Below are 27836 nucleotides of genomic sequence, written 5' to 3'. Positions count from 1 at the left end.
TTAACAATCTATAACACTTCTCTTTGGTATTTATTTGAAATGATAATATACATAAATAACCGTGTGCATAAAGATTGGAATTATAGGCAGAGTCCAAACACAAACTCACTATTATCGCACCATAAAATCAAAATTATTTCAATAGACGACAAAGGTCTAAAAATGAAATTTTTTTCTGAAAGAATTTAGAAGGAAACTTACACTTATTTCCATTACACTTATTAGCTACAATAATCTATAATATAAGGAGAGGAACAAGCAACCTTCAAATTTTGAAAAATAACAGGATTAGATTTTGAGGTTACACTGAAACAGTTTTATGAAGCTTAATTATATTTTATTATATTTAAGGAGGGGGCGGTGGCTTTATTATATTTTAAAATAGTATAGTAGTTGACCGTTTTTAAAAACTATTGTAATTTTGTATGTCAACATAACTTTCTTACATAAAAAAAAAAAAAAACATTTGTTTAGAAGGAAATAGGTATGGAAATTAAAACTGTGGATAGACATAAATGGAAACAAACATCAAAAATATTTACCTGAAAAGTAATGCAAGAACAGAAAGATCAAAATAAATAATTCAAATAAATTTTGAAATCACTGATTAAATAAAAGACTCAAATGTAATTTCCAATATTCTAAACAAAATTTTGAAAACAATCTTTTAAATGAAAGCTAATTTTAAATGTCTATTTCAATATTATAATGGTAAAATTTCCAAAGAATTTACATTAGATTTTATACAAGATAATTTTAAATATTTTTCAATAATGTTTAGCCTTTTAAAGGACCATTTTTTTCTAGTCATGTTAAAATATTTTTAGGCTTGAAATTAGAATAAGAAAAAGGATTCATTTAGCTTATTAGATAAATTTAATTTGATTAATTAATTAAGTAACAAATCAAGACACATTATTTTGTCTGAGATAAAGAACTGAAGCATCTAAGTTTCTGACTTACTAAAAAAAGTTGTCAGAACTTATGCCAACTTACATAAATAATTTCATACAAAGATTGATAAATTTGGTGGGAAGCATACTTTCCACGACCCTAGAAAGGGTTAAATTAACAAAAATCTTAATGTCTTTTTCTGTATATGCAGAGGACAGAACAACTACCGTTATAATTTGCTCTAACAGATTTTAAGTCATTATATATTTGTCAGCATAAATTTCAGATATCAACTTATACAGATTATTATCTGACCCCCCCCCCAGTGAACAGGAGTAAAATATACTTTATGTTCAAAATTTTAAGAAGAATTAATAAAATGAATAAGAATGATGAATTTCTTTATAAATTGGTACCATTCTTAATTAGAACTGAACAATTTCGAAGAATTTAGAAAATATGCTTTTAATAATCAGAAAGCCAGCTTATTGCTACAAAATTTTTAGAAAATATAAGTGTAACATAAGTGTAGTCCATTTACCACACTGGAAATTGCTAGCAGGGAAATATTTAAATGAAATTTTAAATAGTAGATACATTAAGAATTTCTTTTATTAAAATGTTACACTGAATATAAATATGGAAATTAAATTAAAAATGTAATTTTACTAATGATAATTCATCCTGACATGATAATATGCTGAGCAGCAATTTTTTAAATCAGACAAAAAAATTTTATTCTTATATTGATTGAATTTTTTAAATAAATATTATTTGGATTATAATAGAATTATCTGTTAATAAAATAAAGATGACATAGAAGCCTTTAACAAATCAATATTTTGAAGCAACATACTGGAATTGTACACAATTATTATTTTAGAATTACTCTGTGATGTTATGAATTTAAAAAAAAAAAAGACATAAAACTATAATGAAGCCGTAAAAAAATTCACATTTATTAAATTTTTGGTCTGCAAAAATATTTTGCATGAATGTTATACATTTCTTCTATGAAAGTAAAGCAGTACAAGACAGAAAATATTGCTATAAGTGCTCTGTGGGCTCCATGCAAAATAAATTTCACAATGGAAATATAAATAAATGATTATATAAACAATAGCAAAAAATTTTATACAAATTCTATCAAATTCAAACTTAACAAAAATGCAGTTATGCTGGCATTTAATCTCAAATGAGATTCATTAACTTTTCACTCAAACTACAACAATGAAATCAATCAAAAGTCATAAGACCATTTCAAAACGATTTGATTTTGATGTTTTATTTTAATTCTATGAAAAATGACAATGCAGATTTAAAAATCAAATTCCATTCTGTTTGATAGTTGTGGGAAACAATTCCCGGTATCACAATGGGGAAAATATAAAATATATAATATTTATAAATTTATATATATAAATATATAATAATACATATGTACAAAATCATTTTTTCGTTTTCATCTTCATTTTTCGCTTCTTTTCCATTTCTCTGAGTTTCTTTTCTTCTTCCAAATCTTCAAGGAAACCAAGTTTTGCACTAAATAGAAATTTTAAGATTTTAATCAAAATGAAAGCATTTTGTTTACAATACATTAAATATAGGATCATGGGTTACTCTAGTTACAAGAAAAAATGTCTTTAATATTAACATTAAATTAACTTTGTTTCGTCTACATCATAATTTTTATGAAAAACCATATTTCAAGGCATTAAATATAATTATAAGAGGTTAAAAGCAGAAAATAACTAACTTCATCATGATAATTTTTAAAAATAAGTGTTGCTAAAATTTAATTGGGAAACAAAATCATAAGCATTCTACAACTAAAGAAGTGCATTTCATTTTACTGTACATAAACAAAGATAAAAGATACCTAGAACTATTTTTAAATTATGCTTTTATTTTACAATCTGGATGGCATAATATATCTTTTGATGGACCGTTATTATAAATTTTAAAACTTAAAAAAATAGTTACATATACTATAATACATATTTCAGTAGATGAAAAATAATTTGGTTCAGTTCTTTAAATACATCTATTTCTAATCAAACATTAAAAAACATCTTTTTAATCTGATTTTTTCAAGAAATATATCTATATCCTAATCATTAAAAAAATAATTGATTGGGGAATAGACATAATTAATTTCTTGAAAATAATCAGATGTTTTTAAAATAACTGATTAGGATATAGGCATATTAATTTTTAAAAAAAAGCATTAGTTTAAGAAATTTTTTTTTAATGATTGATTAAGGAAGATATATTTTGAGAAAAGAGCCTAATAGAGTAATTATCTTCTTATTTCCTTTCTTAATGATTAATTAAAAATTTCTCCTTATTTATAATCTTGTAACATTCTTGAGTTTTATTTTGAATAATTTTATTTCAACATGACTGTGATCGCAGTAAATTTCAAGCAATTCAAAACAAGTTTAAATTTTTGTAATACAACTAAAAACATGCACATCATCATACCGCATAACATGAAATCATGCTGCATTAACAGCAGCAGCTAAAATGTCACAGAAGCTTAGTATATAATCCAAAATGCAAGTCAGAAAAATGAACTATTCTGATCATTTAAAAATATTACTATTAATAATCTGTAATATTTACAAAAATAAATAAAATTTAAAAAAAATAAAAAACAAAGGATATATGATAAAAAAAATTCCTCTGACTTCACAATGTCTGCAATTTGTTCAAAGAATTCAACTGAACTTTAATACAGAAATTTTAACATGTACCTCGCAGGTTTCTATGAATCTGATGATTACATGTGAAATTGAAATATTTCATTCAAAATAGTTATATCACAATAAAGACTTCTCTTAAATAATAAAATACGATTTTAGAAAATAATTATTTAATGATATTTTTACAGATAGGAAGAAACAACTTACCTTCGAGTTTCTTCCTTCATTTGTTCAACAAAACTTGATTCGACAATATCATCATCATCATCATCAATATACCTATAAATAATATAAAAAGAAATTTTTTTTAAAGAATTTACTATCATTAAATCGCCTTAAAAAGCATTAATTATTTGAAATTATAAATGAAATTGTTATTCAAAAAATTAAAACTGAATTCTGCATAATTTACAGTTCAAGATGAAAAATAATAATTATTTAAATAATGACATCATAATAATATTTTGCATTCTGAAAATATGATTAAAACCTACTTGTTTTTATCATATCCAAATATTTCTTTTATGTATTTAGAATAGTCTTCATCATTCTGTGAAGGACCATCATCTATAAAATCACTCATATCGTCGTCCTCATCATCTTCATCATCACTTTCTATTCTTCGTTTCATTGGTTCTACAGATACAGAAGTATAAACTCAATATATATATAAAATTAAAATGCTATATTTAATAATAAAGGATGCAAACAACAAAAATCAACAGAATAATATAATGGGGGAAAAATAGTAATGTAATAACACTACTAACAAATATACATTATAACTACTCTTTATTGGCATTTGCCAATATTGCCAAAATTAATAAATTTTACACCTCAACAATATACACAGTAATATTTGCTTATAATTTATCTTTCAAAAATATCTTTCCAAGTATGTGTTTTATTTAAACCCTTAAAAATAAAACTGCGTAATAGATGCTTTTATTACAGTAAGTTAAAAGCTATGTTTATATCGTTACACAATAATATTTATGATAGGCCACTAACATATATTGAATATAATATCTGATGTGGTAGTGGTAAACCCATAAAAACTTAATGCTCCAGTGGAAGTCATTATATTATTTTATGTAAGTATTTTTTATTAAAAAAAAATTGCTTTTAACAAAAGAAGAATAAATAACTAAATATTGGTACTTATCAGTTAAAAGAATGGTCCATTAGAGACTATTTTTTGTAATAATCATTTTAATTTTGCCCTCTTGGTGTATCTGCTTTCCTAGTATCTCTTATAATCAATTACTTAAAAATGACATTGATAAAAGATTTGATATATTTCCTACATGTTTACTCCTATATTGTTTAATTATCATTTTTTCATCTTTATGTAATCAAATCACCCTTAATAAAAGAATAAATAATGAAGCAATCAAAGTTTAATCAGTACTGCATTAACCACTCTCAGCAATTTACCAAAATTAACTTACATGGGTAGAAATAAAACTTGCAAAATTAAAATGACTCTAAATATTATAAGTTTTTGAAAAATGTTTTTAAAGCAACAAGAAATATTTTTTAATGCAATGTTTTATCACTACTAAGTAAAATCAAAAAGCTTTAGTATTATTAAAATAAATGGCATTTTCCCCCTTTCAAAACTTGAATTGAGCAATAATGCCTTAAATTCTTGTTCCTCAGAGCTCAACTATAATAATTATGCTGATTTTGATATTTTATCATATTTGAACTGTCTTAGACATGTTTTCAGATATAATTGTAAATTAAAAAAAAAAAAAAGCAATATATAGACAGTATTCTGGAACTTTTTTGCTCTAGTGTTATATATAAAAATTATTACTCCCAATAGTTTGCCCATGATGTATAGATCTTTAAAGCGATTAGCCAGAAAAAAGACAATAATTGAGTCAATCTACAAAATTGCCTATTTTAAAGTTTTAATACAAAAATGAAGGGGGAAAGTATTCAAGAAAAACTATTATATTTTTTAACAACCTATCAATTAATAATAATATAACTAAAATATATGTAAAAAACACACAATATCTATCAAATTTAGTTTTGATAAGAAATGTAACTAAAGGGAAAACAGATTTGCTTTACTATTATTTTAACATTATACAGAAAGCATTTAATTTTGAATCAGAAATTGGTTATCCAATAACATTTGATCAATCATAAAAACTTCCAGCTGTTTTTCTTCCAAATTGCCAAAAGAATTTGGACAATAATATAAATAGGTTTGGATAACACTAGGGATAAAAAAATTATTTTCAGGTACAATACATCAAACATTCTTATATTATCACCATAAATAAGCAAGCAATAATAGAGGAGTGGCCACCATTTTGTGTGTGTGTGTGTGTGTCAGTGATTTTTATAGTTAGTTAAATCAAGTGGAATTGATTATTTGAGTAAACATTATATATACATAAATATAATTTGAAGAAATTGTACCTACATATGAAACACTTTAAGTATTAAACACAGAACTTTGGACAGATGAAACAATCTTCTTTTCGATTTTAGTTTTCTTCAAATGGAGTATTTTATATTTGCATGATAATATCATTAGCATCTTTAAAACTATTTATTCATGATTTCTGTTAATAGGAAGGGATTGTTTAAAGTAATCTTTAAGCTACTGACCTACACATGATCAAAAATTTGATTCTTAATAAGAAATTCGAGACCATTTCAGAAATAAATACTTAACAAAATATTTTTCTCAAGAAAAATGATACAGATTCATATAAAAAAACACACCTTATATACTGAAAACAAAAGCATATGTTTCTATCACGATTCCTAGAAAACAACATTGCATTTCAAAATCTGTATCTGCAAAGGTACAACTTGATTTCTATGGAGACGATAAATCGCCAAATCATGGGAGTGTGGAGAAGGGGGGGGGGAGAGAAACCAGTCAAAAGAAGCCAAACTAAGAGCAATCATACACACTTTCACTTTACCAAATCTAGTTTGGCTTTATTGTTGGTGTCATTTTAATAGTGGTCTCTGTAGAAATCAAGATGTACCTCTACAAATAATACCTTCTATAAATTTAAGAAAACTGGGTTTAACTAGATTAAAATTTTCATCTCATCTAATTCATTATACATGACTATTTACTAAAGTAAAAAAATACATGTATTCATAACAGAAATCCTGCAATATTGATGAACGAATTCAGTGAACTTTACAAAAGGTATAGCTGCATTTTTAGATAGTTTGAATATATTTTACACTGTTTATTTTATTTTATTTTTTCTAGTTTGCAGACTTAACAAATTTTTAACTAAGTTCAGCATTCAGAAGAGGGGATTAAGCAAATTTCATCATTTATTGTATCCACCAGACTAAAAGTCACAATTATGAATTTTTATATTGCTGCATTCAGAGTTGGTATTTGTTAATTTTATTTTTACTTATACAATTTGCATTGCATATAGTTGTACACATTTAATAAAATTTTTTTTAAAGGTGAGAGAATTTTTTTAAGAAAAAGAATGCCTACATTTGACACAATTACAACTATACCTTTTTTTTTCTTTTTTTTTTTCTGTGCTATAATTTCACAATGGCCTCTCCAAATTACTGAGATGAGAATGATTTGAAAGAAATCATAAGTATATTTTGGAATTATTGTTTAGATATAAACATTTAGCATAATAAATATGTTTAAGATATTTAAATATAAAAATTAAAAAATAAGATATAATAAATAAACTTGCAAATGATCTCAGCTATTAAATGAAAACTTAAAAACTACATAAATGGATTCTTATTTTAACAATAAAACCAAGAAAAAATATTTTATTACATTTAAATATTAAAATTATTGAATTTTTGATGTTGTTGCATGTTGTTTTGGGATAAAAACTTACAAGTACTTAGTAATTATTACCAGAATATAGAATAAATGAAAGCTGCAAAGAATCTGAAGAAATTGGAAACAATTTCCATTTTTATTATGTCCAGAAATAAGTATAATGAATAAGAAAGTAGTATGTATAAGAATCATAGCTTCCTAACTTAATTATTAATTTTCATTTCCATTAAAAATTTAGACTAAATAAAACATTCATATAAAAAAAATGCAACTATAAGAAATGTACTGCTAAAAGTTAGACAAAGACTAAATAATAGCATCATAAAAATGTTAACGTAGTTATGTAGCAAAAGAAAAGTAAAGAAGAATTGAAAAAGAGGAGGAAAAAAACTTACTCTGTGGTCTTTGTGGTTCTAATCTTCTTCTTGGAGGTTCCAAATATGGATTAGGATGAAATGGCTTAGGTTTTGGAGGTGGTGGTGGACCAAGTCGCTTTTCACTTGCAGCAGGGTGTTTTAAAGGTCTATCACCATCTTTTCTAGGAGCTACTGCTACCGGCTTTCCTGGAATTTTCCCATTCATAGCAGAATGTGTGCCATTAACTGGCTTAACTTTCACAGGAGGCTTATTTTGCACTGGTTGTGGCGGTGGGGGAGGAGCAGATTGTTGTAAACCAACAAGTTTGGCTAATATTTTTTGTTCCATCTCTTTCTCCAGATTTTCCCTAATTCTTTTTTCCATTTCTTTTAAATGGTCTTCACTTAGTGTTGGCACTGCAGGGTTAATTTTGACACCATTCTTTTTAGGAGCAGTTTTTTCACCAAGTAATGGCTTTTTAAATACTGGCTTATCTCCATTTTTCACAACAGCTTTTTGTGAGGGTTTCTGAGCTTCTAAGCTGCTTTTGGATGGTCTTTCTCGGTCATGATTGGTATGCTGTTTAGAATTCAATAGTTTGTCACTGGATAAACTGTGCTTAGGAAGTTTCTCTCGGTCAGGCACTGACTGTCCTTTAGCTACTGGATGTTTTCCATTGGGTATACCATTTTTAAGCGACTTTTCTCGGTCAATAGAATGTTCTTTTTTAACTGGATGTTTCCCATTGAGCACACCATTTTTCATTGGTTTCTCTCGATCATTTGAATGTTCTTTAGAAACTGGATGTTTCCCATTGGGAATACTGTTTTTGAATACTTTTTCTCGATCATGGTTAGTATGTTGTTTGGAGATTTGTGGTTTTGTGCTAGATGCAATTTGTGAAGGCTTGCTTCCATTTTGAATTGGTGGTTTATGAGCTGATGAGGATGAAACTTTGGGCAATTTATCACTTGATGATTTTGTTTTGTCAATTTTTGGACTAGTCATATTTTTATCTAAACTGGTTGAACTTTTTGGAATTTTAAACTTTTGTGTTTCATTTCTTTGATTTGGAGAGTCTTTTCCAACATGAACTGCAACAGGGTTTTTACTCTTCTCACTGCTACCTGAGGAATGTTTAGATGATTTTAAGGATTTAAATTCAAGTTCATCTTGCATCAAACGTTCTTGTTTCCTCCGAAGCAGTTCTTGCTCCTGTTCAAAGATTTTACGCTCCCTTTTAGTTAGCAGTCTCTCCTCCGTTTTTTTCTGAACTGGAATCTCAACTGGTTCAAATTGCTTAACTTGAGCAACTTTCAGCAATTCATGAAAACTCATGGGAGGTGGTTGTGGCCGTTGAGGTTTGTGCTCAGAGTTTCTATCTTTGTTTTTAAATTTTTTTGATTTTTCAGGTGGTTCTTCTTCAACTGGCTGATGGATAATTTCTTCTTCTCCATGTTTAGATTTCCGTTTTCTTTTCTTGGGCAAAAGCTTTTCTTTTTCTTCTAATTCTATCCGGCATTTCATACGTTCTACTTTATCTTTTAAATGTTTTCGTTGGAGTTCCTGTTCTATCTTCTTTTTTGATTCTACTTCATCTTCTGTCAGTCTAATTTTGCTGAAATCATTATCTTTAGTCCGAGAAGCCATAATTTTTGCTTTCTTATTATTTTTAGAATTCTGAGCTCTCAATTCCAATAGCTTTTCTTTTAGTTTGCGTGCTTCGGCAACTGAAAGAAACAATTATTATTAACAAAAATAACAAACTGAAAAAGTTATGAAAAATGATTTAATAAATTTGATTTAACAATTTTTAAAAATAATTGCCTTATAATTCTTCCATTATATTATAAATGAAATATTGTGTAGCATGAATTAAGACCAATTTACCAAGACTACTCATAAGAAATACAAATCTAATAAATTAGAGGAACAACACATTTATCTAAGGAACTTTTAACCTTTGATCTAATGTAAAAACAAAGAAATCAAATAAAACAAACATGAATGTTCATTAAATTATACTATAAATATCTAAAAAATTAATTTGGAATTTATTTTCTTTCAAGAATGCTTTATTTAAAATATAGCATTAACAACATAGATAACTTTTTTTGGTATAATATAAGAGTAAGAATTTAATTACTAATTACTTCCTACAAAGAGTGGTATTTTAAAAAGCAAATGCTGTAAACTCTAAACATTTTCTAACATTTTTTTATTAGTTGAAAAAAGAAAATGAAAATACATTTTATTTAATAAAATTGAGAATTTAAATAAATTTAAGGTACTTATATAGTTTATAGAGACATTCATTTCTCTTTTCTTTACTTCCCAATAACATTATAAAAAAATGATAAATGATCTTGCATGATAAAAAAAAAAAGACAACATTTTTTATTCAGCAAACTTAAATATAAAGCTACTTACTTAAAAATAAAAAAAAGTAAGAATGCAATTCTATATAATCTTTTTTTTAAACTAATCATAGGCTGAATGTGGATTTTTTATAATAAATTGAATTTATAATTAATATTGGTCATAATAATATGATGCAGGTATTTTATTTCTAATCTAATAAAATGTCATACTTTTCCATTAAGCTAACCTGTTTGTCATCTAATTACCCAATGGATAACTTTGTTTTTCATTTTTATTACATAAGGAACCACAAATGTTATCATCTAACAAATAAACAGGAGTCAAAGCTTTTTCTTTTAATCAATCAAGAATCTCATCTTGAAAGAGTATTTTGTGACTCTTCTATAATATAAAGACCAATATATTATAATCTTATTTCTTTTTATTTATTTATCTACAGTAAAAGAATGTACTCTGTATACAAGAAACATTTATTCTAAAGATGCTGAAACTTCTTCTGATGCCACATAAGATAACTAAGATATATAGGTTACCAAATTTAAATATTACAAGCAATGATACAAAAAAATATCACAAACAATAACATAATATGCAATAGCCAGCATAAGTTATAGCTTATTTTTAAAATACTACTTATTTTAAGTTTAATTTAGAAATAAAAATCTGAATCAAAACATACAACTGAAATATGTTCAATGACTGAAGCATATGAATAATAATTGAAGCTAAAATTTAAAGCCATTAAAACGTTTGCGTCATAAACATGTATGATGTGATAAAAGCATGCTACACCATTTCCATATAATCAAATGCTTTACAAGAGATAGAATCAATTATACCATATCACATAGATTACTGCGTCATATGCAGTTGTTCCATTACTATACACAACACTATGCTTGCATTAAAATGATACAATTTGTTTGAAAAAAAAAAAAAAAAAGAGTAAATTCAAATCTAATATGACATGGTTAATCCCAATAAATTAATAATTCGTCTTTCTCTTGCAGAACAACATTTACTAAATTAACATGCTGTATTAACATTCATTTGAAGAAATCAGAAGTAGCTTAATCCTTAATATATTGCATTACAAAAAATTTGAAAATGTATTTGGTGCAAAGGAATTTGTATTGCAAGAAATTCATTATAAGGTATCAAATATATTGAAAATCCAATTTGGTAGACCCTTTAAACTATTCTGACTGAATACGTCTGCAGTTTTCAATTTTGGTAGGTATTTAATGAAGAAACAACATGGAGTACAATAAAGAAGATATAATTATAAACCAGAAAAGTTTTTTTGAAAGGATATTTACATTAATAAATTTATAAAATCACAAAAGATTAGATGAACAAGTCATGTTATATTCTTATATCAATTAAGTACATATTTAAATCGATTCTTCTTCAAAAAAATGACAGCAAAGCTTAAAATTAGTGGATAAACTGTTTTGATAGAGATGTTTAGATCAACTAATTGAATAATTATCACAAACGATAATGGATTTTCTTTGTAATCAAAATTTTGAAATCGCAAGAATATTTTACATATTGAATTATAAGGAAATCTAAAAATAAGAATAACCTGCTCTTAAAATACAAAAAATAATAAAATAAAATGAAAAAGTAGGTATTATTGTGTTTTTTGGGGTGGGGGTTAAGTTCAAAACATTCATTTTAAACAAGACAATGTAACATGACTATATCTGACTGTATGTAAACATGACTATATTTAATGCCATAAATTTTGGAATAACAAACCTTTGGCGGCTTCTTCAGCTTTCTTCTTTTCCAAAAATCTTTTGACTCCATCAGATTGAACACCACTTTTTTTCATCTTTTTAGGAGGAGGCAGAACAGTACTATATCTCTTGACAGAGGCCTATAATAAATTAATTAATATTGAGAGAATTTTAATCTTTGAAATGATTTCTTCAAGTACATTTTAACATTTTTAAATATAGAAATTACTGTCAGTCAACTATGACCCCATTTTTTTACAAAAAGTAATGCTAATAATTCTGAATAAAAGCACAAATTTTAAACAAATATATATTCTTTAGTAAGTTAAAAATTCTATTAATATTAAAAGTTTATATAAACCAAAATATTATTAAAGTTTGTTTAACAATTTTTTCTGAAAACCCAGAATCTCCATGTCAATAATTTGTAACACTTTGATTGCCTAATTAAATCGTAATTGATAGTGTAAGAATTTTGAAAAATATATATGGGAGTTAAGGGCTAGCTGAAACAATTTTCGTAAGAATTCAGAGAATGAATAATTTGGAAATCAAGTTGTAACTTTAGTTGACGATCAATTGCCAAATGTGACAACTTTTTGCATTATTTTCTAATAACCCTAAAAGCGAAAAATTGATGCCTCAAAAGTGATATATTGCCAATTTGTCGCCTATGCAGTCTGAGGCTTCAAAAACCTCAAACCAAAACAACATCATGTTCCCACATGCCAACATATTACAAATGCTCACAGCATGTTACTGAGATGATAATAAATTATTCTTTTTAAGACATAAAAAAAGAATAGGTAAAAAAAAAAAAAATTCATAAAAGCTAATATTCAACAAAACAAACTGTAATATTTAGGAGCAAGTACCAGTTATTACTATATTCAATTTGATGAAATTAAATATAATTCAAACCATCATACAAAATAAAGATAAAACAAGAGATTCAAAGATTAATCAAAAATAAATGAAAGAATTTGATGTATGTATTCTAAAATTGCCAAGTAAACTGGGGATATACACAAGAGCCAAAATTCTTTTTATTAAAGTCTAAAGTCAGAGAGTAGCTCAATTTTTCCAGTAAAATGCCGACTACAAATGCTGAAATAATAAATTCACAGAGAAACAAACAGTTATTTACATAATATGACATTTGCATGGAAGTTTTCCTAAAATTATCCATACGAGAAATAAACAAAAAATGCTGTATATAGAGGTTAAATATTAAAGATGAATGTGCGTGTTGGCAGGTTAGACAATTTTTATAATATAAGAAATCAAGGAAAAGGTTTTGCAAAATCGTTTTAAAAAATCTGCGAGATTATTATACTTAACATGAAAGAAAGATTTAAAAAAAAAAAAAAATCCTCAGTTGTTTTATTTGTGTAAAATAATTACATTCAATTAACAGTTGCTTTCAAAAAATGAAATTCTATTCAACTATTTTTTAAGAACCCTCTGAAGAATAGAAGAATCATGACTATAGTTTGAATAACCCCTTTTAAATACGAAGTGTAAACATATACATTTCTTAAGATGCATAGTCCATATTCTATGAAAATAACATTATATTTTATTTTATAACCCAGTTCAAAAAGTTTATTATCAAACTTGGGAACTTGATAATATACTTAAATACATTTCTTTTTCCATTGTAGATGAAAGGCAGTCAATGTAACAATTTGACTGTAGTTTCTTTATTTTGATTATTTAAATAATTAGCAGAATATAAATATTGGTTTACTCCATTATCATTTTCCTGCCAACTGAATATATTATGTAAGAATTTCTATATAGTTACATAATGCATTTTTAACATAATAAATTGAATTTGAACAGCTTATTTTAATAAATCAATTCAAAAACGTAATAAATACACCTTAAGAAAATAAATCACAATTTCATATTCAAAACATGAGTAAAGTCTAAGCCTATTTTCACTAATATTTTAAGAAATACTGATAAAAATACTAAAATGTTGATCAATTTTGAGTCCCCCCCTCATTCAAATACAAGCCAGGAGTTTCATTTCATCCAATTATCTTATAAAAAATCAAAATAATTAAAAAAAAATTTTTTTTAAACTTTTATTAAGTATATTTATACACAGTTTAAATTCGTTTCAGAACATATGTTTTTATTTCTGACATATAATATCAATAAAAAAGATTAACAAAGATTAGATTGGAAGATTAACTATACTTTAAAAAAATATTAATATTTAATCACTTAGTATTAAATCAATGGAAATGATATAATTTTTCTGATTTTATAAATAGGAAATATCTTATGGTATCTTTGCATAACATATCTTAAAAACATATTTTAGAAAAATTATTTTAAAAAAGCTTTTGCATAAAAATAAAATATGCATATAAAAATAAAACTTCAATAGAACTATCATTTAAAAAATACAGTATCCTCACCCCCTACAACTAAGAAAAAAAGTTAATATGTCATTTTTATTAAACTTTCATTGAGTTCTATTAATTTCATACATTTAAAAATGAAATTTAGATATCAATTTTTAAAGTATTTTGTAATGTGATCTTGTTTCATATTGAGTATATTTTTAAGATGGTTATGGCAGTTATTTACTAAATGATAAAAAATAGACACAAATCTTTTTTAAACAGAATTGTATAAAAAATGCTTTTACAATAATTGTCATTAATTATTTTTTTATAAAATAAAGCTAAACAACAAATTTTAAAAGAACTGATTAAGATTACATAAATTCTAGTCTTATTGTAAAAGTATATAAAAAAACATTTATGCCATTGAACTTATATTTTTCAAAGTTCCTTCATACTTAATTTTTTTTTCAAACTAGTTATAGATAACACATGCTAATAATAACTATTTCTAATAAAAAATGACATTTATTACAAAAAGAAAAAAAAAAAAAAAAAAAGACCCTGAAAATCTATGTGACCCAGCATGCATTTTGGGAAAGCAAGGGAAAAAAACAACTTTTCTATTACAAGTTTAAATATATTCCTTATATAATCTCTAATGGACAAAAATCTAATGAAATAAAAACTGTAACTTTAGAACTTAATAACACAATTTTACTTCAATAAAACCAACAATATTCTATTAAATAAAAATACAACATTACTTTGCAATTATTAAAAGATCTGCAAGTAAAACTGACAAGAAATAACATTGACATTAAGCATATGGACACTTTTCAATCTTTAGTATTTAACTAAAATACGAAAATAAAATTAATTGCTGATAGTTAATTTTAACATATTAATATTTCTGTGTCATAGAATTCGTCTGTGAAGGACAGATATCTAAATCAGTTTAGAAATATATTAATAAATTTGTTAATTTATAATTTTTTTCAATAAGTATAGCTATTAAGCAAAATCTAGTAAATGGATCTGAATCCTAATTTCTCTCCCTTTTACATCAATATAATAACATCTCATATTTTGATGAGACAGTTAATTGGTTTTCAAATTGAAAGAAAAACAATTAGCCTCAAAACAGGCACACAAAACAAACTTGAAAGAGCACGGGAATCAAGCCATAGGGTTTATAGTATATATGAAGGAAAAGTAATTCTTATAAAATTGTAACATAAAAATAATAAACATTTTAATCACACATTTAATCACTGAGACAATTCTACAGTATCAATCATGAGGATGGATTTAGGTTACCTCATCTTTTGCCTCTACTTTGTTATAGTCTGCTATGTTCAGCAGCTCTTTGAAATCTAGATTATTATCCATTACGATGTGAACAAAATTTATTTTCAGGAACTTCGGAAATTCTGTCTGTATTTCAATCCATATGTATCCATCGTAAATACATCCATAAATGAATATTGGACGAAATTGCTAGAACGAATCTCAATTTTCATTCGCTACGTTTACAGTGAAGTACAATGGCCACCATAGAAAACCGTGAACCGTCAAAGTAGTAAGTTCCACTGATCAGCTGATTTTATTTCAGATTCCGTATTGGTCGCACTGAAACAAAGCAGAAAACTTCCTAAAATTTTTTTAAAGGAAATGACTCATGCGAAATAATGCTTACTACGATATATATTGGCTTAAATTAGGAAATTTTGGTTTTCTCGGATAGATGGTATTAAAATATTAACATTTTAACTAGGAGTATTTTGAGTAGCAGTAAAATGAAAAAGTCAATGGTTGAGTTTTTAGTTAAAATAAAACAGATATGGTCTCAAAAATACCTTTTTCACTAAAATTATCTTTAAAAAATGTTTTAAATTTACAGATTTTGCCATCAGAAATACAATCCATGTGGCGGAAATTTATGACATCCAGTGTGTGACGAAATCGTAACGGAATAAATTTTGAAATTTTTACTTTGCTCTTATATGATTCAAAGTAAGTCAATAATATTACTAATACTTTGAAATTTCAATAAAATATTTTTAAATGTGAAACTCTTTTTGTGTGTATGAAGAAATTTCAAAGCAACTGGGGAATAATATTTTATTTTTCATGTTTGGCAACAAGAAAGAATCAATCGTGTTTATTGTTTGTTTATATTTTTATTTTTGTTGTCAATTGCATTTCTGCCTCAGTTTTATGATTGCTAGAAATTAACATTATCAAAAATTTTATTGTTTTCATGAAATCGGTTTAATTTCAGTCAAATAATTGTTTCAAAGTATATACCATTGTATATACCGTTGTATATACCATTTTGAGAAATATATTCATATTAAATGAAAACTATTTATATATATAATTGCATCGGTAATTTTGTAACATTATGAAATTGCAGTCTATAATTCATTGAACGGATTAACTTCCTAGGTATTAAAATTTATGATGACACTTGCAGTTTTACTATAAACTGTTGCTTTTTACTTTTTTTTTCCAACATAAAAACATTTTAATTTCAGGGAGCAATTACTTATTATATAAGGATTATTATATTATTACTTTATATATATATATATATAATTGCATCGGTAATTTTGTAACATTATGAAATTGCAGTCTATAATTCATTGAACGGAATAGTTTCCAAGGTATTAAAATTTATGATGACACTTGCAGTTTTACGGTAAACTGTTGCTTGTTACTTTTTTTTTCTTTTCCAACATAAAAACATTTTAATTTCAGAGAGCAATTACTTATTTTTAAAATATACACTTTATTTATAATAATCAATTTCAACTATCTGAGGCTATTTTTTACATTATGAAGTTTAGACAAGATTGCCTTTATTTGATCCTTTTTTTTTTTTTCAATTCAGATAATTCATTAATAGACTTTGTATGAATACATATCTATCATTATAATTTGATATCTTATCTTATTTTTTTGTGTATTTAAAATGGACATTATTTAGTGAAATTGTAATTTATAATTATATATTTTAATGTTTAGTAGTTCCCATATTTTTATATTTCTTATGAAACATCATGTAAATTCTTTAAAGTTTTGCATAATTTATTAAACGGATATCTAAGTGGTGCATATTATTTGTGTATTTATTATGTTACTGTATTATTAACGATATCTTAAGACAATATATCTTTATATCTTCCCTATTTCATAGTTAAAATATGACCAACTTCAGCTGTGTTCGGAAGTCCCTGTGCTGCATAAATCTTTTATTTTGGGTAAGAAAGATTAAAACTTCAATACTATAACTGTAACATATTTTCTTTTTATTTTTCCCTGTTTCCTTATTACTATAACCTTTTTTAAAAAAAATTGTTTAATTGGTTCGATTTCCTTTTTAATAATATTTTTATGTTGTAAGCAGTTTTCATCATTTCTACTTACTTTACAATTAAATTTTATTATCAATTAAATTTTAATTTTTCAACCTATTTTTAAATATATTTTTGATAATACGGAATGATAAATATATTGTTCATTCCTCTGATTTATATTGTCTGCTATTGAAAATCATTTTAACATTTACTAAAAAAATTTCTTTAAGAAAGAAGAGTTAAGTTAATATATGTGTGTGTGCATACATGTACTAGAATACCTGCCAAAATTTCATTACACTCTATTGACTTGACTTGATTAGCTTTTCCCTATTGGATTTCTAATTAAAAGAGTAATGTTTGAAAGTTATAAAAAGTTTAGCCATTCATTTCACTTTGTTTCACTATGATTTTATGTTTACTTTCTAAGCATGTGAATTTTTCTTCCTTGGATGGTCATGAATTGATACTAATTAAATCCTGATTCAAAAGTTTCAAATCTTTTTTATCCTTAAAACTTTAAGAGGACTCAATTAAAATAAACTACTACTAAATGATTACTTATATTTTAACTATATACTAGTAGTTAATGACCAAAGATAGGCATGTACTGACTAGCTTTTTCATTACTGATGTTGCCAATGGCATGCAACTCTGAACTGAAGTTGACTAATGACATGAGGTCAACACAAGTACTGCTAATTGATTAATAATTTCAATCCTTGTCTACAGTATTGCATTATGTATATTTAATATGATGCTATATAAAGACACATTCATGTTTTATCTAGAATTTTTTTTAAATGAACTTGTTGTAATAACAAGCAAACTGTTCCCCAATGTAATTTTAGCTATACTTTTTATTTTAAACTCGGTTATGATACATAATTGTTCTTGTTAAAAATTCTCTGACTCATTACCAGTTCTTTTTCACTTCCTTTTCCTTTTATCTGGTCTTGTGAAAACTGCAACATATTGTGGTTATATGTTCAGTTATTCCTTTTCCATATATACAGACATGTAAACTATTTTTTTACTTGAATGTATTAATTGAATCCTTTCTTCTGAGATATGTTTTGTATAATAACCTATATAATTATTATAATCTATATAATTTGTTATTAATTTTTAATAAATGGACTTATAAGCTGTGCTTCACTCTCTTTTCCTCTTGCTATTCAACTTTTATATGACCTGGATATTCAATTACATATGCACACACTATTTATCATTTACGATGATCATATTTTAAAATTGGTGTTAATATTATTGAATATTATTTTTCTTAAATTCAGTTTTTATAAATTTTATTATTTCAAATATAGGTTTTGGGTTGCGGAATATTAGGCATTGGTATATGGATGCATCTTGCTTATCAAGGCTATTCCAAACTACTGTCACATCAGGCTTTAAGTGGTGATAGCTTAGTTATAATTGCTGGAGTCCTCACATTTCTACTTGGATTTTTAGGTTGCTGTGGGTCTTGGTTTCAAAATAAATGCCTTTTGCGAATGGTAAGCGGATTATAAGATAAGGAGTTGTATTTATCAGTTTTCATTAAACTTCATTTATAATATTTGCCTGAAAATTTAAATAGGCATACAATGAAATTTTTTTATGAATTCATAGTATTAATAAAATCTAATTAATCATTCTGAGTGATAAAGAGTTTTTGTTTATTGAAAAAAGTGTAAGTAACAACAAACATACTAGAATTATCAAATCAATTTTTGCCTATTTTTGTAAAGAACTCTTATAAGGACTAGCATTGAATAATGAACAGTTTTTTCCTTGAGTACACTTTATTAATTCTTTTATTATTTAATGTATTTCACAAAAAAATAGCAGCTGGAATTTGCATCATTTGAAAAATTATATTTCAATTTAATGAATTTACTTATTTTATTAAATGGTAATGATTCATATAATATGGTAATTTAAATGATATGTTATCACGAAAAAAACAACAACAATGTTATACTGTTTTTTTTTAATTATAAATTCATTGGTAAAGCTTAATTGTTTTAGGGTTGCATGTAGTGTGCGATTGATGTTTTATCTTTAATGATACTATTAGATTGTTCATGTGTTGAGTAAAAGAAGCACTATCTATATCTGCATGTTAAAAGTTAGCATTTAAATTTCTATTTTATTGCATTTTCGATAAATTTGCTTTGCATTTTTAATAAATTCTGCATTAATCTTGATCTTCCATTTGAAAATCAAAGAAATGATATATTGAAAAAAAAAAAAAAACCCTCAATTCATAATTTTTGTGAATTTTTAAAATATTGTTTTACCATATTTCCATGATGTATATTTTATTATTTCATTAAAATATAATCACAATGAAAACACACACACACACCTTTATTTACAAATTGTGAGAACTTTTTAGTGAGTATTACATTTATTTTTGTTCTGTAATTTATAAAATTCTTTTAAAATATTTTATTTTTCTTAATATTATTTATATTTTTATTTATTGATGCAAAACTCTTAATTTCAGTATTTCGTTCTTGTAATTGCTGTTCTTTTGATTGAATTTACTGCTGGCACATTAGGTTTTATTTATAGAAGACATGTGAGTACATGCAATTGAGTGCTATCTTTTATTTATCTGCTTATTTATGCATGCATTATTTTTCATTTTTCTGATTCACAAAATCAGTTTTTGAATAGAGATAAGTATAGTTTAAGGATTATAGATTTTTTTGTGTGTGTGTGTGTTATATAATCACAGATTAAGAATAAATCAAATACCTCTGATTTCTAATTAAAAATTAGTCATTTAAAGTACCCAGTAGTAGATTTCAAACTTATTAGCTACTTAGAGCTACAGAGTGCCAATTAAAAATATTATTAGCCAACTTGCCAATCAAATAAATTTATAGAAAATGTAAATTTTATGAATTATAATATATTAAAACTACATTATGTGTTTACATTGAGTTATTGAAATGATTGATAAAAAATTAAGTATAATTTTTTATTTATTATATGCTGGAATGTTAATTATTCATTTTATGATTATGTTATATCACTTATAATAGGCTTTATGAATTGAAAATTTTTAATATTGTACTTTTTTGAATTTCATTATTTCTTTATAACTTTCTTTACTTTTAAATACTTTTATTTGTAAATAAGGCAGTCATTAACTAATAATTATGTTGATATTTTTAAAAAAATTATAGTTTACTTATTTTTTATCTGAATGCATATTTAAAAGAAACACCCCCTCTCCTCCATAGTTGCTAAAAAAATGATAAAAGAAATGAAAATAGCTGGTTGATTAAATTAAAATTTGCTGAAATGTGAAATTCAGCAAATTTAGGCAGTTGCTAAAAGATGAGTGGGACTCATGATGAGTCCTGCCTGTGACCTCAAAACGCCTATTGGTCATTGAAAAAAATAATGCTTTTTTTTTTTTGTATGTGTGTATGTATGTGTGTTGTTTCTTATTGTTGTTGTTGGGAGATTGAAAAACTCTTACCTTTTTTCTGATTTTTTTAAGTTAATATTTTTTGGAAGGACACTTTCTCTCACTCTCTCTCTTTTTTTTTCTTTTTCTTTTTGTGATATTAACTGACAGCTTCTACATTCATATTTGAAATTGTTTATAATGTTGGCCATTGTAACTGATGAGCATATAGCTCTTAATATTTCTCAATTTTGTAATTAACTGGTTATCTAATCTTTATATTTATATTATTTATCAAAAGTGTGGAATTCTTCACTGTAATAAATAAAAAAAATTATAAAACTGCATTCTGTAAGAGAAAACTGAGCTTAAATATTTTATTAGTAAAGATTTATTATTAGGAAAAATTATTAAAGATTTGTATTCTTCTGTTATCAAACAAATGATTTCAATATGCATGAGAATTGTAGATTTTATGGAAATAAAACCTTATAAATAATAATTCATTTCAAATTATTCAAAAAAATTATACGCAATATGAATAGAAATAGAATGTGAAAGACAATGCAGTGACATCTTTCCAAGTTATTTTGCATATAAAAAAGACAAATAAAAAACTTTTCTCGATAAAAGATTTTTCTAAAAAATAGATTTCAAAATTTAGGCAATTAAGTTGAAGTAAAAGTTATATTAATATAAAAAAATGAAGATAATAATATGTATCAAAAATAGTAATAGAAAAAGTTTTTATTTTTTTATTTTTATTGAATTATTGTCCCATTTTCAGTTTGGGTGGATTTTTCAGTATAATGTGAAAAATAATGGTAAATCATTATTATTGTTCATTTCAAAATCAGTTTTGTATGATATGCTTATATGTTATGCTGAATTTATCATGATTTATAGCTTTCAAATAACCATTGAAAGGCACTCAATAATTGTTTTAAAGTTGTGTATTGATCTAAAGTTATGTACATTTTCTTAAATAGGTTGGATGAATTAATAACCTCTCAAATTATTATTTAAACTTTTCAGAACACATTGTACTTTTAATAATTTTAGGTGGGTGCTGTCTTACAAGATGAATTACTTACTGGTCTGCAGACTCGATATACAACAAATAATATACATGGTCTTAAAACAACATGGGATCATATTCAAGAACAGGTGGTTATTTTAACAAATTTTTTATATACATATATATTCCCAGAAAAGCAATATAAAATCATAAAAAAATATTTTACATTATTTTTTCTCTTTATTGTTGAAAATTTGCTTTTGAATTAGTTTTTTCATTTTAATTGTAGATTAGTTTAATATATGAAATAAATTGAACAATTTTAAAATTGTAAAGTCATTTTAAAACAAATGCAGTCACTATAAAATATGAAATTCCATTTACTGGATGTCTTGACATACTGCATGAAATACATTAAGAAATTCTTAGATGGTTGTGTATTATCTGATTCATGATTGATTTTTATGAAACTCAATATGCAAAGTTCACAGATGAAATGGTGATAGCTGAAAAAAGTAATTGGTGTTGAGGTTTAGACTTTTATTAATACAAAGGGCACTCTCCTCAATTAAAATGTGAAACTAAAGAATTGTTGCTCTCAGCACTTTTAGACAGCTTTAGACAAATTTACAGCTTTAAGATTTGAGAAGAGCAAATCTTACATATATGTTAAATATTCCATATTTAATGAGAAAGAGGCATGGAGTTCTTTAACAATTTTTATTCTTTATGACATTATAGAAAAAGTCCAATCTTTATCTATCATTAAGATTCCTTTGTAAAAATAATGAGAAGTATCATACAACATATTGCATAGGAACACAGGAAGAAGCAAGCATCTGAAACATATTGCATAGGAACACAGGAAGAAGCAAGCATCTGAAACATATTGCATAGGAACACAGGAAGAAGCAAGCATCTAAAACATATTGCATAGGAACACAGGAAGAAGCAAGCATCTGAAAAGATTCTGAACTTACATAGTTTTATAGAAAGGAATTTGCCGGCACAACATTTGTTTTTGGCACCTGTTAAAGAGTCACTGTGGGAAAATAAAAATCTCACAACTGGAAGTTAAAGTGAAGCTTAGTTTTGTGTGATTTAAAAATAATTATTTCTAGAATGCAAATAAATTGAAATTATTACATACACACATTCATAGATATATGAGATTAAATTTATTACATATATGTGTTAATGACTGCGAAAAAAAAATATTTTACCCTTAAATGTATGAAAGATAAAACATACTGAAATCATATTTGTATAACCATGTACATACAAATATTGCATTCTCTTTTTTTTCTTTATAGTACATCTACTATGCATATTAACATATTTTACTTATTTTCTTGAATTAATATTGTTAGAATCTGTGGCTTATATGCTTAGAATGATCTATTATTATGTTTCCTTTTCTGAAAAGATCTTATAAGGGTTCGTCAAATATTCCTACTATCCTCAAATTTTTAAAAAATTACCTTAGCTTTTCAAAAACGGATTTTTTATTAATAGATATCTGTTAAAAAATATCTATATGTTGTTTTGTTTTAAGAAATTTAGCTTGAGTTCCTTTTCAAGTAGCAAAAAGAATTATTTTCTTCGTGTTCTGTATTTGATTTAAATCGCTTTATTTTTTTAAGAATCTGAAGAACAAGAGTAAAAAAAGTACTTTTCTTTTAAATTCAACAAACTAATTCCTCAACATTTTTACTTCTTGTTAATGATGCCAGTAGCACATGTTTTACTTGCCTCACTGAATGAGAATGAAGTTATTAATGTTTTCTATCTCTATTCTTTCTTTTGAGGATTCGTACTGATCAAGTTTTTCTAATTTTTTTAAAATAATAATTTTAGAAAAATGTTGCTTGCATATTTTATTGCATGAAATGTAATTTTCTTTTATTAAGGCTTATTTATTGTTCATTTTTTTTAACTTTCAGATTTGTCTTTTCTCTTTTACGTAGTTACTATGAATGAAATTTTATTCTAATAGAGCTATCTGGCAACTTTTATTTCAACCATTTTTTTTTTCATGAAAATTTTTTGTGTGTGTTTGTCTGAATCTGTCTTTTTACTGATTTAGAATTGAAATATTTTAAACTATTATGTCAAAAATAGCCCTGTTTTTGTAAATTTATTATTAAATTATTTTGTAAGTTTATTTATAAAATTATTTTGCAAATTTATTCATAAATTGCAACAGCTTCATAACTACGCTTCTTCAATTATTTTATCTTTTATGCTATGATGAATTATAGCAACACATTTTGTATGCATTGATAATAAAATGTTTGATGGTGATGTTTTAAGAGTTAAACATGTTTTCAACCCATTAAAAAAGTTATAGTTATGTAATATGCTGATTGTATAATGTTAGCCATAATATCCTTTTTATGTTCATTTTATGAAATCTTCTTTATTTTTATACGCTATGAACATTTCGGATTTTTAATTTTTCAGTTCCATTGTTGTGGTGTAAAAAGCTACCGTGACTGGCATCATATTGCAGCCTGGCCAGATAAGCAATGGGTTCCGCATAGTTGCTGTCTTCCAAAAGTTTCAAACATATCTTCTTGTGGAGAAGCAGAAGATACATCATATTTCTATACAGCAGTAAGAAATTAAAAATTAGTATAAATATGTTATAAGGATTTTTTGCAGATAATGTTTTTTTTTTTTTAATGACATAGGATCTAAATTATCTAGTATTAGAATTTTCTGCATCTGTGTTATTAAATATTTTTCGTATTTTGAATATTTTTAAAGGTTGAATAAAGAAAATGTAATGTTTTATAATAATAAAGCTAAACTCCGTTGTGATAGAATGATTATAAATTTTCATATGTAAAATTATGTGCCACAAAAGGTCATGATTACTTTAAAATAGCTAAATAATAGTTTTTTTATTCATTATTCTGATAAAATTGTCCAAAAAATAGAGAATGAAGAACATAAAAAAAAACAATTTAATAAAGGTCAAATTTCCAAATCTTTTTAATTAAAAAGTTAATGAAAGCATACATTTTGAAATTTAAAAAAGATGCAGAACATGTTAGAAGCACAAACAAAATTCAACCATTCCAGGCAGATAACTCAAATAAATTTGTTGTTGTAAAAAAATGTAGTGATTAATAAAAAGCATATTTGTGTTATTTAAGCTATATGTGTAAATTTTGATCAAAATCAAAATAAAAACTGCTTTTAAATTAATGAAAATAGAATTAAAAAGAAATTATTACTCAAATTTTAACAATTTAAAAAATACAGTTTTAACTTTTGACTAATGAAAGCAAAAATGGAAATTATGTGAATTTTGTTACAATAAGAAAAAGTATTATTACAAAATGCTATTCATAATATTTCTATTAAAATTAGAAAAAAAATGTGACATTAAAATCAGTATAATTTAATTGATTATTTTTGAATTTAAGATGTTAAAATTATGCTTGTTCAGTAATATTTCTTGAAGGTATAAGAAGAAAAAACAAAACAAAAATATCCCAAATTTTCCTTAATTTTTAATTAATTAAAATTCTCATAAAATTTTAAAATCCAACTTCTAAGTTTTCATTTTCAGACTACAAAGTATATCTACTTCAAATCTGGTAGTTATAGCTACTATAGGGCAAAAGGGACTAATAGAAATGTGCATAATTTTACTTTTATTACTAGTTGAGAATATTACCTTTGTCACAATATAGCAATATATATACTTTGTTTTAATTTTATGAACCATTTTTTTAAAATCCTTAATTGAAATTTTAAAGCATTTGATAAAAAAACAACACCTGTGTTTTGATGCTATAAATTCAATTTTAATCTACTATGAATTAGATTTTCTTTGACCATTTTTAAGATATAATAACATGCAAGTAAGTCCCTTTCCCCTCATTTCTGAAAGAAATAGTATTCCATCAAATTTATAATTCAACAATCTTTTTTTTTTAATCAGTTTCAGGAAAGGTTCTATTTTAAAATTTGATTGACAAAAAATTTTAAATAATAAATGGCTTGAAGGGATTAATTATCAACATCGTTGTAAAATTTATTGAAGTAGTTAATTATCGGCATAGTTCTAAAATGTATTAATATTGTATTGTTATTTAGAAAGCTCTGTAGATTTATCAATTGAAACACTGTAAATAAATTTGTTTCAAGATAGCAGATTTTATGAAACTTTTTGGATTAAAATAGATTAAAAATATCTATAAGAATGTGTCATTGTTACTTATGTTTTAATATTGGAAGCTCAATAAAATATTGAGAGTGAAAGAAGCTAAAAATTGTATGATTTTTATTCACAGTCAGATTTATGTATATTAAATCTCATCTTTTTTTTAAATTTAAGAATATTTTTTATATAATGATTATATTTATTTATATACATACAGTTAAAATCATTACATTTGCTTTTTATTGTTAAAAAAATTGTAACTATGGACACTGTTAAAATTGTTAAACCTAAAAATTATATTGTAAATGGCAAAAAAAAAAAAAAGCATTTTCATTAAAGTTTCTTTTTTTAAATTTCTTTAGGGATGCTATCCCAGTATACATCAATGGATTATGGAGCGATTATATATTGTTGGTATTATTAGTCTCTTATTTGCTTTTATTCAACTTTTCGGAATAATTTCTGCATTGGTCATTGTTTGTCATATGGATCCCAAAAGAAGATAAAATTTGGTGAAATTTCCAGCCAATAAAGATGGAAAAAATTTAGTCTCATTGCGATTAAAAAGGAAAGAAAACAAACTGCAGGAATTCATTCATCTGAAAGATTATTTTCTTGAAATTTTGTTTCATCTTTTACATGAGTTCAATTAATGTTGTATTTTATAATAGTCTTGAGGTAGAATCTTCATCTTTTTATGAAGATGGAATGAACTATTTAAAAGAGTTTTTATGCTGTGCTTCATGTTGTATTAAAAAATCTAAGTGATATAAAAAGCATCTCTTATGAACATTTAAATTACTTTTATTATGAATTTTTTTTTTTTTTTTGTACATGTTGAATTTTGGATATTAATGAACTTTTGAAGTAATGTAGCTGTGTAAAAAACAAAGAGAATATATTCTATAAACAAGTCTTGACAAGTCAGAATCTTGAACTATAAACAAGATTTAAGACAAAGTATTTTATAGATAAAGATGTAAAACATGTTGGAATTTTATAGTTTGTTTCATATGTTTAGTATTTTGAGAATTCATATACTTGATGTAATTATAAATTTTTTTAAAATGTTAATATATTTTATTTTAAAATTTATTTTATGACTTACTTAGACATGAGTAGATATTTTCATTGTTAACACCTTGCATGAATTAATATCTTTATAGTTTTATTTTTAATTAATTGCTTTATATTTTTATAAAAAACTCTATGTACATCTAAAATGAACATATTTTAATTCTATTCAAAACTGTAGAGAATTCTGGTTTCTTTAAGGAAGCTTGTTAAGTCTTTTTAAAGATATGTTTACCTTATCTTTATAGACAGTACTTAAAATGTTTTTCAGGATATTGTTAATGGCAAATGGACTGTAAGGTTATTTATTTAATTTATATAATTTTTATATTTCTGTTCCTACCAATGAAAAAAAAAAAAAAAATCTTTTTTTTTTTTCTTCTTCTTCTTCTTCTTCTTTGGAATGTAAAGCATTTTCTTGAAAAAATTGAGTTTTTTTTAACCCATTTTCGATAGTTTGCACTTTTACAGATTTCTTTCTGCCGTTCTCTCTCTCTTTCTTTTTTTGATGAAAGTTATATTAT

The 27836-nt window shown here is 24.9% G+C and overlaps 2 protein-coding genes across 4 annotated transcripts; one reads left to right on the top strand and one right to left on the bottom strand.

The window, feature by feature from the left end:
• Window positions 1-1839: 1839 nt before the first annotated feature.
• Window positions 1840-15823, bottom strand: LOC129981793 (protein SPT2 homolog). Its single transcript, XM_056092810.1, has 6 exons — window positions 15578-15823; window positions 11917-12037; window positions 7809-9500; window positions 4094-4235; window positions 3807-3878; window positions 1840-2436 (listed from the first exon to the last, which is right to left on the bottom strand). The coding sequence occupies exons 1-6, from the start codon at window positions 15647-15649 to the stop codon at window positions 2343-2345; spliced, it is 2193 nt and encodes a 730-aa protein (XP_055948785.1). The 5' UTR covers window positions 15650-15823; the 3' UTR covers window positions 1840-2342.
• Window positions 15824-16245: 422 nt separating this feature from the next.
• Window positions 16246-27199, top strand: LOC129981559 (tetraspanin-9-like). Of its 3 annotated transcripts, none has more exons than XM_056092442.1 (7): window positions 16246-16273; window positions 17460-17523; window positions 18945-19133; window positions 20129-20203; window positions 22106-22210; window positions 24525-24677; window positions 26601-27199. In XM_056092442.1, the coding sequence occupies exons 2-7, from the start codon at window positions 17467-17469 to the stop codon at window positions 26742-26744; spliced, it is 723 nt and encodes a 240-aa protein (XP_055948417.1). In that variant the 5' UTR covers window positions 16246-16273; window positions 17460-17466; the 3' UTR covers window positions 26745-27199. The 3 variants fall into 3 exon arrangements, with proteins under 3 accessions (XP_055948417.1, XP_055948416.1, XP_055948418.1); XM_056092441.1 differs by lacking the exon at window positions 16246-16273 and adding an exon at window positions 16480-16708; XM_056092443.1 differs by lacking the exons at window positions 16246-16273; window positions 20129-20203 and adding an exon at window positions 16480-16708.
• The last annotated feature ends 637 nt before the right edge of the window (window positions 27200-27836 follow it).

Source organism: Argiope bruennichi, chromosome 8 (genome assembly GCF_947563725.1).
Source record: "Argiope bruennichi chromosome 8, qqArgBrue1.1, whole genome shotgun sequence".
In the NCBI taxonomy this organism is placed as follows: domain Eukaryota; kingdom Metazoa; phylum Arthropoda; class Arachnida; order Araneae; family Araneidae; genus Argiope; species Argiope bruennichi.
The sequence above is the reverse complement of the archived record's forward strand: the minus strand, read 5'-3'. Positions and strand labels throughout refer to the sequence as shown.

What these genes read in the sequence shown, in the direction of transcription:
- LOC129981793 (XM_056092810.1), bottom strand. Translation starts at nt 15,649, where the DNA reads ATGGATAATAATCTAGATTTCAAAGAGCTGCTGAACATAGCAGACTAT. An exon ending in AAGTAGAGGCAAAAGATGAG is followed by an intron (nt 12,038 to 15,577) that starts GTAACCTAAATC and finishes AATTTATTATAG; the next exon opens with GCCTCTGTCAAGAGATATAG. An exon ending in AGAACCACAAAGACCACAGA is followed by an intron (nt 4,236 to 7,808) that starts GTAAGTTTTTTT and finishes CTGTATCTGTAG; the next exon opens with AACCAATGAAACGAAGAATA.
- LOC129981559 (XM_056092442.1), top strand. Translation starts at nt 17,467, where the DNA reads ATGACCAACTTCAGCTGTGTTCGGAAGTCCCTGTGCTGCATAAATCTT. An exon ending in GTTTTATTTATAGAAGACAT is followed by an intron (nt 20,204 to 22,105) that starts GTGAGTACATGC and finishes TAATAATTTTAG; the next exon opens with GTGGGTGCTGTCTTACAAGA. An exon ending in CATCATATTTCTATACAGCA is followed by an intron (nt 24,678 to 26,600) that starts GTAAGAAATTAA and finishes AAATTTCTTTAG; the next exon opens with GGATGCTATCCCAGTATACA.